At 35.0% G+C, this 13811-nt stretch overlaps 2 protein-coding genes across 2 annotated transcripts in view; both read left to right on the top strand.

The window, feature by feature from the left end:
* Nucleotides 1-2086: 2086 nt before the first annotated feature.
* On the top strand, nt 2087-5751 carry LOC123566129 (uncharacterized). Its single transcript, XM_053521486.1, has 4 exons — nt 2087-2991; nt 3441-3599; nt 3989-4474; nt 4901-5751. Exons 1-4 carry the CDS (start codon nt 2800-2802, stop codon nt 5522-5524), a joined length of 1461 nt encoding a protein of 486 aa, XP_053377461.1. The 5' UTR covers nt 2087-2799; the 3' UTR covers nt 5525-5751.
* Nucleotides 5752-11838: 6087 nt separating this feature from the next.
* Nucleotides 11839-13811, top strand: part of LOC123528934 (testis-expressed protein 264-like) — a 32609-nt gene continuing 30636 nt past the window's right edge. The window contains exon 1 of the mRNA XM_045309015.2: nt 11839-12129. Within this exon, the coding sequence (XP_045164950.2) occupies nt 11869-12129 (261 nt within the window). The 5' untranslated portion in view covers nt 11839-11868. The remainder of the gene's footprint in view (nt 12130-13811) is intronic.

Genomic DNA, 13811 nt, shown 5'->3' with positions numbered 1-13811 from the left:
TTGACCATCTGACCTTGCTTCTAACCAGGTCTGTAAAAGTCCTTTAAGCAGTTTATTTTTTTTTTAAGTAATTTTTTAGTATGGTGGTCTAATTTTGGCTCTGGTGTCCCCTGAAAGGGACCACGCAGAACCATCAAAATTATACTACAGACCAAGTTTGCGGAAGATCGAGGAGAAGTCTAAAAATAAAATTCTATATTTAGCTCAAGCAGCCTCCAAAAGGGACCAAGTGCCCCATTTCAACAAACTTGGGAGAGGACCTTACAATGATGCTACAGGCCTAGACTGATAAAGATCCAGCCAGAGGTTCACCAGAAGAAGTCGTTTATAAGCTTTTTTTATATTTTAGTGACCCCTAAATGGGCCAAACACCACCGCTGAATAAATTTGTTAGAGGGGGTTTTATAATGATGTTACATCTAGTTTGATGAAGATCCATTAAGCAGTTCATAAGAAGAAGTTACTAAAAGGTATTTCTATCTTTTGCTCTAGTGACCCCTAAAAGGGACCAAGTGCCCTCGTTTGAACAAATTTGGGAGAGTACCTTACAATGCTCCTGATTAGGTTTGATGAAGATCCATCAAGCAGCTCATGAGAAGAAGTTATATAAGGGTATTTCCATTCTTAACTCTAGCAACCCCAAAAGAAGCCAAATCTCCCCAATTGAAGAAAGTTGGTAAAGGACCTCGTAATGATGCTACAAATCAAGTCTGATGAAGATCTATCAAGCGGTTTATGAGGAGAAGTCATTTAAAGATTTAAAAGCATTTCTAGTTTTAGATTTAGAAGCCCACAGAAGGGGAAAGCGCCCACAGAACTTAAAATGATACTACATACCGATTCTGATGAAGACCCATTATGAAGTTCATGAGAAGATGTTGTTAAATGGTATTTTTAGCTCTAGTGGCCCCTACAAGGGCAGACTGCTCCCATCTGAATAAATCTGAGAGAGGACATTATAATGAAACTACAGACCAAATCTGATGATGTTACATCTATCGGTTCATGGGCAGAAGTGGTTTAAAGGTATTTCTAATTTTAGCTCAAGCAGTCCCTAAAAGAAACCGACTGTCCACATTTGAAAATAAAATAGAGAGGACCTTATAATGATACTACAGACCAAGTTTGATGAAGATAAATCAAGTGGTTCATGAGAAGAATTTGTCCATAGTTTTTTTCTTCTATTTTTAGCTCTAGCAGCACATAAAATGGGTCAAGGTAAAGCATTTGAACAAACTTTGCAGACGTTTATGCCAGGATGATATTTACCAAGTCTGGTGTAATTCTGACCAGCAGTTTCAGAGGAGAAGATGTTTAAGTAAAATTGATGTTGACGCAGGACAAAGGACGACGGACGATGAACGATGGACGCTTGACGCCGCACCACCAACCTTTACTAAAACCTCACCTTGAACAAAGTTCAGGTGAGCTAAAAATATTAAATATTTAAATAAATTTCTTTGGTGCATAATTTCCATAGCACTGTAATGTTTCTCCCATAGAGAACTTTTCTGAGGAACTATTCCTAACGGTAATGACCAAAAATGTGTAACGTAGCTATAGATGTCCTGCCTAAGGATATTTTACATACATCATTATGATATTTTAAAACTTGGGAGCTTTTGGGCCTAGACCTTCACTCTGTGGAGAGGACATGAAACTTGTAAACATTTGACTTCCGGGAGTGACCTTGACTTTAGAGTTAAAGAAAAAGATACCACAAACCCTTTGAACTCCAAGTCTGGCATTTCCCTTTGAGCTTGTGTATGAAATGTTGTCTCGGATCTGGGAACCTTTGTGCTAGGTAATATCAAAATCCCTGGAAGAATGGCACACTTATGAAAACAGTTTGAAAGACTGATGGATGCAGCCCCTGTCTAAGATACCCCATTAAATGATATGAACAATTTATTTTATTGACCTATGTTCAAGTTTTGTACATTGTTCTAATTTGATGTCTACCTGCATTTACCGGGAGACAATCAAAATCCCCTTGATCAAAATCCCCTCCACTGAAAAATGACAGGGTGTTACAAAATTCCCTTCACTCTTTTGAAGGGGGTATCACAATCCCCTCTGTGATTTTTACAGGGCTATCATAATCCCCTTCATAAAAATGTTAGGGCTATCATAATCCCCTACATGAAAATTACAGGGCTATCAAAATCCCCTCTTTCAAATTAAAATAGGGATAATGTCTCAGTTTCTAGACAGAGATAATTGAATTGGGCTATGATACTTCTGTTTGATGTTAACCAATTTTTGAGTAAAAGAACAGAGATTAATTGACTTTGATGTTGTACTAGGGTGTTAACTATTTATTGAAAAACTTCTGTTTGATCTTAACCAATATTTGTAACAGTTTGACATTTTTTCAGACACAATTATTTAACTACCCTTTTGTAAGAACAATGAGTAAAAGAACAGAGATTAATTGACTTTGATGTTGTACTAGGGTGTTAACTATTTATTGAAAGTGTTAATATTCTTTTTAATTTTTTGTGTGTTATCAAGTTATTTATAAGGCATGTTTCTTTATCATGTATAACAATTTACAATCTTTACTTTCACAGTTTGCCAGTTAATAACAGCGTTTAATTGGTATTTGTATTTCAATTAATGCTGTTCATTATTTAATTAGGAAAATTGCTTCAGATCTACTCTGATAATTACTGTAATAGTAAATATATTCTTTGATTTGTTTTATCTTATTTGTTACTCCCACCATTCTATTTTAACAGTTTTTTTTTTTTACTCAAAAATCTAATTTGTATAATTTTGGGTATAAAATATAAGAAAATGCAAGAAGGACATCACATCATTGTATGTTCTTTCATAATGGAAGTCATTCAAAGAAATAAAGGTTCTCGTAAACTCCTTAATGCTGGCTTTGCATACACAAAGAAGAGTCAGTCAAAATCCACAATAAGATGGGAATGCTCTCAAAGAATAGCTAAGTCTTGCAAGGGTGCACTTGTCACTGATTTATTGGTGAGTGAATTTTGATGTTTATATGTATGTATATTTTTAAAACTTCTCTTTATTATCACAAGTTGAAAACACATGTAACAGTCTGGTTTATATTTGACAATATTTTCACCGATACCCTAACTGGAAAGGAAATAATGTGCAGCTGGTAAATACACTACATAAATTTTAGTTTCTCTGACATATTTCACAAAACTGAAGACCTTTTTAAGACACACTGATATTATGCATTTGTAACTTATGTTACTTTGTTACATTTCTTGTCAGCTTACGGGACTATATTTTACCAAGAGGACAAACAGCATAAATGCATTGCTACTTTTCCTGTATCATGTTCAAATCAAAATTCTTCCACAATGTAAAATTTGATGTAGCACTGATCAGCAAAAAAGTCTGTTTTTGAAGTGCAATTTAAATGGTAAAAGTAACTATAGATATTCCATATATTTTAGGTTACAGACATCAAATCATCAGTGGGGCATAGTCATGAGCCAGATTTCTTTGCCAACCAGGCACTCAGAGTTAGAGCCGAAATCAAGTCCAGTGCAGAAGCTAATCGTGGTAACTCTGGTCAGATTGTTACAGACAAGCTCTCTTTACAGTCCAAAGAAGTGAGTATACTGTTATATAAATGTCAAGTCTGTACATTTTTTTGTTCAAAAGCCTGCTAGTATTTTAGTTTGCATAATGCCTGTTGCACAAATGTTCGAATCAAAGTGAAAAATGAAGTTCAAGATTTTTATCTATTAGGGTGTTTTTTTTTTCCAACTTACTTTACGTTTAATTTAAGGTGCTCTGAAATATTATGAAATTTCTGAATTAATAGCAGTTTTAGGACAATGATTGTAATGATCGTTTTAAATTCATTTAAATAAAAATATTATCCAAAATCAACATGAATAATTAATGATATGTATTTAATCTATGCATTAATTATTACAAGTTTATTTCCTTTTTGATGGTCTTTGTTACCAATGCTTTTTTATTTGTTTATTTTAAGGTAATTGTAGCTGCTGGTTCGAAGAACGCTCTCAAGCAGACAGCACGACGCGCAAAAAAGGGAACATCACCAAAGGACCCATCCACAATAGCAGAAATCCCAGTCCCGTTTCCTGATGAATATGCTGGTAATGTCATCTATGATAATGAATCCCAACAACGTGTTATTCTCTTCGCAACAGACGATGGTTTGGGCTTACTCGAGAATGCAGACACCTGGTTTATGGACGGAACACACTCTACAGCGCCTACACAGTTCCAGCAGCTGTTCGTGATCCGAGTTCCGCTTGCAGAGACCTGTGCCTCAGCAGTCTACGCACTTCTGCCGTCCAAACAACAAGTGGTGTATGAGGAGATGCTGACAGGTATTCTAGATGCCTGTCTTCAGCGAGACATCCGTCCAAACCCAGTGCGTATTGTCACAGATTATGAAGTGGCGATACACAACGCTGTCCGGGCAGTCCTTTCGCATGATGTCCATATACAGGTGTGTATAACAATTAAAGATGAAATATTTTATTAAAATATATAAGACACATGTAATGTTTTCGTTAAAGGCTAATAATGCCTTTGTTTAAAATGTGGCTGTCACATTTTCCATTATGAACATTAAATACAATAAATCCTTAATAAATCATATTTCTGATAATTATTTTCTTTAACATTTGTCAAGGTCTGATTATTGCTGAATATACAAGAATGTTTTATTGTATTTTATTACCTCATTCATGGCTCTTACTGGAACAGTTCATGTGCAATATCAAAAGTAGTGCTTTTCTAAGCATACCATTCATCAATATTGAATAGATTATTTTTGCACTGGCCATCAGAATTGGTTACATCTAATAATTGACCTTTATAGAAAACACTACTTCATCTATCATTAATGCATTGTGTAATTTTCTACTTTCAGGGATGCTTTTATCACCTGACTCAGGCTACATGGCGGCGTGTCCAGGCAGAAGGTCTTCAGGCAGCCTACAACTCTGACGAGGGAGTCAAAACAGTCTGTGGGAAGTTGGACAGTCTGGCGTTCTTACCGACTGCTGACGTTGCCAATGGTATGGAAGTTCTACGCGAGGAAGCACCTGAGAACATGACCTGTCTTGTCGATTACTTTGATGCTAATTATGTTAATGGTAACTTCAGATCTGTGGTGGCACCAAATGGAAACTTAAGACTACGCAAGACGTCTCCAAGATTCTGCCCAACAGTATGGAATGTACATGAAGCTACGCTTCAGGACAGAGACAGAACAAACAACCAGTGCGAGTCGTGGAACCATAGTTTCAAACATCTTGTAGGTCATTCAAATCCATCACTCTGGACAGTAGTAAGCTGTTTGAATAAGGATGCAACAATGGTTGAAGCCGACATCTTGAGGTGTGAGCGTGGAGAACCGCCCAAGAAAAGAGTGAAGAAATCAACAAAAGCACACCAGCAGAGACTGAAGACTCTTTGTCAACAGTATGCCAATGGCCAAAAGAATATTCAGGAATTTCTTAATGCTATGGGACAATTTATTAGAATTAACTAAGTGTTATATAACAGTTTATAGTAAAGCAGACACAGGAAAATGTGCTTTAGTTTACTTAAGAACTCTTGTGCTAATGTTATAAATGAGATAATAATGACATGAAATAACTGTTATACTTGTTGTATTTTATGAACATTTTAGTGACTAATTGAAATGTGATTTAGTTTAACTAAGAACTCTTGTGCTAATGTTATAAATGAGATAACAATGACATGAAATAACTGTTATACTTGTTGTATTTTATTTATTTTTTAGTGAATTAAAATGAATAGAAACTGATTTGTTGTCATAGTTGTATTGTACTGCTTATCTTTCATATATCTATATATCTATAATGCTGGTTATTATAACTTTATGAAAATAGAAACCACACAATTCCCCAAAGAGGGGATTTCAATCAGGGGGATTTTGATAGCCCTGTAATTTTCATGGAGGGGATTATGATAGCCCTAACATTTTTAAGAAGGGGATTATGATAGCCCTGTAAAAATCACAGAGGGGATTATGATACCCCCTTCAAAAGTGTGAAGGGGATTTTGTAACACCCTGTCATTTTTCAGCGGAGGGGATTTTGATCAAGGGGATTTTGATATACACTCGCATTTACCAGCATATACAGCTTTAACACAAAAGGCCAAACTGGAGGCCCAAATGGACCTATGTTGCTTACCTGAAGAGGACTTTCACCCTCTGACCTTGCTTCTAACCAGGTTTGGTAAAACTCTTTTAAGAAGTGCATTAAAAATTTATTTAAAGTTGTTTTTCTTTCTATATTTTGTTGTGGTACCCGAAAAATACATAACCATTAGAATAAAGTTCATGACGCGAAGTTGTTTAATAAACATTTTTTAGTTCTGGTGTTCCCTCAGAGTGTCCAAGCAGAACTAATACAATGATGCTACAAGTTTGATGAAGATCCATTAAGGTTTTCATGAAAAGAAGTCATTAAAACTTTATTCTATTTTCATCTCTAACGGTCATCAAAAGAGGTTAAGTGCCCCAATTTGTACAAACTTGGGAAAGAGACCTTACAATGATGATGAGAAGAAGTCATTTGAAAGCATTTCTTTTTTCAGCTCTAGTGGCCCCTAAAAGGGGCCAACCGCCTTAATTTGAACAAAATTAGGAGATGACCTTATATAATAATGCTACAGACTAACTTAAAAAATCCATTGAGCGGTTCATGAGAAGATGTTTTAAAACTGTAGGGATGGGAACGAATACTGAAATCAATATTCGAATATTCGGCTTTAAATTCTTATTAAGTGATTGGCATATACACAACGTATTCATTTGTTTAAAGCGTGGATCATCGTACGTAATAAGGCCAACCAATGTTTGTTTCGGGTAACCCGATCCTACCTAACAAACCCCGCTGATCCTAGCGTTTTATTTCACGATTCTGTCAGTATAGTCATGAACAGATTTAACTAATTCAGTGTTTTAGCTTCAAAATGATACAAAAAATCAAAACGATTATAATTAAGACCGTCGCAATTTTATCTAAAAATAGCAGGTCGTCCCATTTAAACACGTGACGCACTTTTGTATTACCGCCGCCATCTTGAAAATTTTCAATCGGCGTGTAAAAATCGTCGTGTAAAAAGCAAGTAAGGCAGACTTAAACCTCCTTCAACATGAACTTATGCATCAATCATATGTTATTTCTTGATTTTATTATAAAGTACTTCAAAATTTAATTCGAATACGGCCGATGGCGGATGAAAACCGATTCTGCGGATGGTCTGAAACGTCGTAGAAAATATTGTGAAAAGATCGACAATATCTACAAGTTTGGTATTGTTTTCGAAAAAAAAAAACATCTACAATATTTCAATATTCAATATTCAATATTCAATTCAATAGTTTATTTGGCAAAACATATAGAATGTTCATCGCCAGTACTGTATGGTGGTGTTAAACAATTAAAAAGAATATGAGAAAAGCATGAATATACATGTATAGACATACAAACATACAGGTGATAGGTATAAATTGTAATACAAGTACACAATTGCACTTTAACCTCTTAAAGCAAATGCTTGATAAATATATTTCGCTAACTTATTAACAATACCACTCTGGCAATTACTTAACAGTGTTTTAAACTTATTCAAATTAGGCCAATGACAATAATAGTTTGGTAGACAGGTATTTCGTAAATCTCTATAAAATGGACACACTAACAAAAAGTGATATTCATTCTCAATTGTATTCATGTTACACCTTGTACATAATCTAAGATTTCTGTCTATATTTCTATGCCTTCCTTCTTCTATAAGTAAATTGTGAGCTGAACATCTGAATCTAGACAATGCATTTCTGTAATTATCGTTCTTAACACATGACAAATACTTTTCAACTTGGAAATCGGTTTTAAACATACAATATGTTACAAGTTTAGGTAGGTTTCTAAGATCTAAAAACCACTGCTGTAAGTACTGGTCATATAAACACCTTACAACATTTTGTACTTGCGTATTTGACACTGATACATTATTCCATAAATATGAAAATCCTGAGTCATCTAGTAGCTTTTTTACATCTTTAGACCACTTATTTGTATAATTACCATTTTCATCACGTAAATTAAATAATTTATACATAACTGAGTCTGTATTTTTTATGACTTTAAACCAGTATTTTACAATTCTAACTTTTCGAATAACACTCATTGGAACTCGTCCAAATTCACCATATATCGTAGCATTAGTTGTTTGTTGTCTTACTTGTAAAGTTTGTTTAAGAAATTTCATATGTAACCTTTCAATATCCGGGGCTTTATGAAAGCCCCAAACTTCACATCCATAATTTACAATTGAAGCTATCATCGAATCAAAAAACTTAACTTTCTCAGATACATCGAAAGAAACAACATCAAACAATGAGTTAAGAGAAAATAAAGCTTTCATTGCCTGTTGAGATAAGGATTTCTGAGCCTGATAATAACAACCATTAGAAGACAAAGTTACTCCAAGATATGTAAAATTTGTTACAATATTCAGTTTATGGTTATTAAAAAATATTTCAATGTTTTCAGGTCTATTACCTTTTTTAAATACCATTACAACAGTTTTATCTATATTAACACTTATTCCCCAATTATTACAGTATGCATTTAAGTTATTTAAGGCGCGTTGAAGGCCTTCCTTAGAATACGACATTAAAACAGTGTCATCAGCAAACAGTAGTAAAAACAATCTAAGTTCATCAATAAAAACAGGGTCTATAGCATTATCATATATATATATTGAGACATATCATTTATAAAGAACAGGAATAGCAGAGGTGACAAAGGCTCGCCTTGCTTAACTCCCTTGGTACTATTAAAATTTTCAGTATAATCACCATTTACTCTTACACAACATTTTACCTGTTCATATATTTTCTGTAACATTTTAACTAACCTTGTTGAGGCTCCACATTGTAATAATTTAAACCATATGCCATTTCTATACACTACATCGAAAGCTTTTCGAAAATCTACAAATGCGCAGTAAAGTTTTTTCTTTTCATGAGAGATAACTCTATCAATTAAAGATGTTAGAACATAAATACAATCAACAGTGCTTTTATTTTTTCGAAATCCGAATTGAAAATCTGACAACAATTCATTTTCTTCCGCCCATATTCGAAGACGTGTATTCAACAAAGTAGAAAATATTTTAGAAAAAATACTGGTAAGAGTAATGCCCCTGTAATTATTAACATCATTTGGATTGCCCTTTTTGGGAACAGGAACAATAACGCCTTTTGTCCAACTATCTGGGTAGATACAATGTACATACATATGGTTAAACAGTCTACATAATAGTGGTGCAAATATATCTTTGCACTTAATAAACATCTCAGGAATTAAACTGTCTACACCTCCGCTTTTACCACGCTTTAGCTCTGACATAGCTTTAAATACTTCATCTACAGTGAATAATCTGTCAAGTTGTTCAATATCATTTCCATCACCATTGTTAAACAAGTCATTCTCAACATCTTCATTGCTAAAATTGTCATCATCAGAGTAGATATGCTTAAAATGATTAAAAAATTCTTCAGAACTAATATTGTTATTCTGTACTTTGCTAGCTTTAAGTTTACGTATCTCTTTCCAAAATTGTTGAGGTTGGGACGTAGCTAGATTGTGCAAATTACTTCTTTGATTGGCCTTATAACTAGCACGGGCTTTGCGCTTGGAAGAACGGTAAATGCGACGTTTTTCAAGTAATACATTTCTATTATGATCACATTTATTTTTCCGATAAGCTGCCTTGGCTGAACGAAATTCACGTCTAGCCGATACGCATTCTTGCATAAACCTCTTACTCTTAACTTTTCTTTTATTTTTAGATTTGTTTATGTTTACAGACCTACCAAAAACACTGTAGGCATTTTTATATAAAATGTCAGCAAACTTTTTACATAAAACAGGCGCCAATAAAAATGATAAAAAGATATCACATTTACGCCTAATACAAACTGTTAATCCGTAGCGATGACCCCAGGTAATTATGCATTGCAATTTTCTTCTTAATTGGACATCTTTTGACATGCATCTGACACATTGACGCCTGTTGCAAACTGTTAATCCGTAACGATGACCCCTGCCAATTATGCATTGCTATTTTCTTGTTAATCGGACATCTTTTGATACGCGATAAACAAACATGACTTAATTGGTTTTATTCTGTAGAATTAGCATGCTCATGTTGCCCAAAATCAATGATCAATGATACTGATTTTGAAAAAAAAATACAATAATTTACGAATATTCGAATTTGATTTTCATATTCGAATATTCGACCGATTTTCGAATATTCGAATATTCGTTCCCATCCCTATATAAAATTAAAAGGTATTTTATTTTTAGTCCTTGAGGCCCCTACAAGGGGCGGCTGACTGCCTCCATTTGAACAAAATTGAGAGAGAACCTTATAATGATGTTACAGACCAAATTTGATGAAGATCCATCGAGTGGTTCATGAGAAGAAGTCGTTTGGAGGTATTTCTATTTTCAACTCAAGTGGCATCTAAAAGGGGCCAAGTGTCCCCACTTGTTCAAATGTGGGAGTTGACCTTATAATTAATGCCAGAAAACAAGTTTGCTGAAGATCCATCAAGCAGTTCATGAGAAGATATTATTTAAAGGTATTTTTTTTTTTTTTTTTTTTCTCTAACTGCCAGCAGTTCATGGGAGGAAGGCATTTAAAGGTATTTATATTTTTAGCTCAGGAAATTTTGTTTTATTTTATTTATTTTTTGTACCCATGTTAACAATTTGTGAGACGACCTCATAGTTATGCTATAAATTTAGTTTGATGAAGATCCATCAAGCGGTCCGTGAGGAGAAGATGTTTGAAGAATTTTCTATTTTTAGCTTTGGCAGCACCTAAGAGGGGCCAAGGTAAACCATTCGAACAAACTTGATAGAAGTCTATGTCAGGATACTACTAATCAAATTTGATTTAATTCTGACCAGTAGTTTCAGAAGAGATGTTTAAGTAAAAATGTTGATGCAGGACACAGGACGAAGGACGACGGACGCAGGACCATCCACCCTGAACAAAACTACGTACTCATTAGCTACTATACGTGTGTACATATTACGTATAAGTGCACACGTATTAAACATTACGTATTAGTGTGAAAACATCAGATTCTATGTCATCTCTGTGCCACCGTATTTTTCAACAATCCTTTTTATCAAAACACTTCCCACTTGATAAACACAAATATACATTTACTTTGAATTGCATTTAAAACTGTCAGTCAAGTAAGAACGTTTTAGTCAACTAAATAATCCTCGTATCGAGTAGTTAGGAGTTTAAAAAAAAAACTGAAAGAAATCTCATATTTATATGTAACATGCTAACTGAGAAGTGAATGAAATAGTCAGTTATTACTACGGAGTTATTACTACGGGTGATTTTAACACTAAAATTATGGTCGTTAATAACTGAAGTTTTAAGATTAGCCTCTAAAAAATGTTTTTATTTGAGTGCACACCTTTTTAATTTGGTCTAGATTTCAAATCACTTGCCCCTCATCGATGTGGGTTCGAGCCTCACTCGGGGCGTTGAATTCTTCATGTGAGGAAGCCATCCAGCTGGCTTACGGAAGGTCGGTGGTTCTATCCAGGTGCCCGCTCGTGGTAAAATAATGCACGAAGGGGGACCTGGGGTCTTCCTCCACCATTAAAGCTGGAAAGTCGCCAAATGACCTATCATGTGTCGGTGCGACGTTAAATCCAACAACAACAAAAAGAACCCTATCATGTTGAAAGACCCCGAACGGTCAAAGTCGAAGAACACATTCTGCTTTATCGCAATCAAGCTAACCATAAAAATAAAATGGAGGCCTTCACATTGATTCTAGCGGGAATTCTCATTTTATTTGTGATTCTTTGTTTATCTATTGCCGCCTTGCTTTATGTCAGTGGCGTTTTAAAACCTATAGATGTTGGAGCAGGCACCCCACCCATAGGGCAAGCCGTAGTTGCCTATAAATTCGCACAAGGACCGTACAAATATGCAGGAAATTTGTTCACTGAAGTTTGTCGTGTCGCCCCGGACCATAAATGCCTTGGAATTTACTATGACAACCCAAACGAGGTAATCTCCAGGTGTCATTTGCGTCATGCATTATTTGATACATTTATTTTTATCCTTAATCAGTGGCGTAGGAGCGAATTCGAAGTTTGTGGGGGGCGGGGGAGGTCGGTCGCCCCCCCCCCCCCCCCCCCCCTTAGGCCATCCTTAAAAAATTGTTTGCGGTAAAGCGACCAACTCACGAAAATCGCTGCGACTCAAACAATTTTTTAACCTAAAACTCGGAATTTTTTTTTTTTCGGTGCCATGTTTTTATTCTTTCCTGTTTCGTTATTTCTTTTGGGAAAAAAAAAAAAAAAAAAATCAAGCACAGCCATGGCGGTATGAAAAATTTAAGCGGGTTGGAAAAATGGCGTTTTTTACGATATTTTGTCGGTATTGACTGCTGATTATCAAATGAAGGTTGAAAAAAGTGTTCTCTACATGATTTCTTAATGAACTTTTGTGAAATGTGCTGCTTGAATTGAGAAATTAAAAGACTACGGTACGAGGTTATAAGGTTACAGCACCCCACCCACCCGGTTTTACATGAACAGTCAATTCCAGAAAGTGTTATTAATTTGTTATCGTGTACAATATTCAATACAATTTTCAATACAAAAGGTAATAAGCGTAATAAATTAACTGTTTTGGACATAAAAGCTAAAGGTGAAACTGAAAATATCAAGATGGCGCAAAGAGGCGCAGCAAGGAGAGAATCCGTAAACATTGCCTTGGATGAAAAACAAAAGCTGAAAACTGGGAAAGAAAAAGATAAAGATAAAAGTATCCCCGGGCAAACTGACATAAACTATGATAAGTTTAGAGATGAAATAAAAGGCTTATTTCATTCATTTGAAGAGAATGTGGAAAAAAGATTAAACAAAATTGAAAATAAATTCACCAGTGTGTTTGATGAGGTAAAGAAGGAGATCAGTCTCATAAGGGGAGATTTAGCTTCCACAAAAGGAGAAATGGCAGAAATTAAATCTAAGGTAAATGAGATAGAAAACTGTGTATCATTTCAAGATGAAAAGTTGGATGAGATGGCAGAAAATCAGAACTCAAAAATTGGCAAAGTCAAGTTGGAGCTGGATGAGATGAAGAAACAGATGCTGTTACTTGAAAAACATGAAAGGAAGTATAATCTCCTTTTTTATGGATTTCAAGAACAAGATAATGAAAATCTCCAAGAGGTAATGAAGACATTCTTCAAAGATAAACTTCAATTAAAGAAAGAAAGAGTAGACATGATGCTATTTAGCAACTGTCATAGAGTGCCCTCAGATGCTGATGGACCAAAGCCAGTCATAATAAGATTTGTGTCCTATGAAGATAGAGACCTTGTTTATTCTAAGTTTTTAAGTCCAGTTTTAAGGGATGTGTCATAGAGGGCCCTTATCGTTCCAAGGGTGTTGGGGTCATGACTCGGGCTCACAGGTGGTACCGGTTGATTTGTTGTAGTCTTGGGGAAATTAGCCGGGTTCGAGCTCCTGTGAGATTCCACCGAGTGTTATATATTTAAAGGAACCTCATTTTGACAGACTGATAAGCCTTTGGTTTTAGGCTTGACCTTTAGATAATTGTCCACACTGCATGCAGATAAAACACAATGTAACTGTTTTTTGAAGTTTAATTCAGGTTTCCCATTTAGATTGTAACAAGCAACAAAGATGTAACAAAGTTCCAGTGAATAATAAATTTCC

This window comes from Mercenaria mercenaria, chromosome 13, assembly GCF_021730395.1.
Source record: "Mercenaria mercenaria strain notata chromosome 13, MADL_Memer_1, whole genome shotgun sequence".
NCBI lineage: Eukaryota > Metazoa > Mollusca > Bivalvia > Venerida > Veneridae > Mercenaria > Mercenaria mercenaria.
The sequence above is the reverse complement of the archived record's forward strand: the minus strand, read 5'-3'. Positions and strand labels throughout refer to the sequence as shown.

Bases quoted from the DNA above. Each gene is read 5' to 3' on its own strand.
- LOC123566129 (XM_053521486.1), top strand. From the start codon at position 2,800: ATGCAAGAAGGACATCACATCATTGTATGTTCTTTCATAATGGAAGTC. The intron at 2,992-3,440 runs GTGAGTGAATTT...CATATATTTTAG, and splicing joins CACTTGTCACTGATTTATTG to GTTACAGACATCAAATCATC. The intron at 4,475-4,900 runs GTGTGTATAACA...TTCTACTTTCAG, and splicing joins CGCATGATGTCCATATACAG to GGATGCTTTTATCACCTGAC.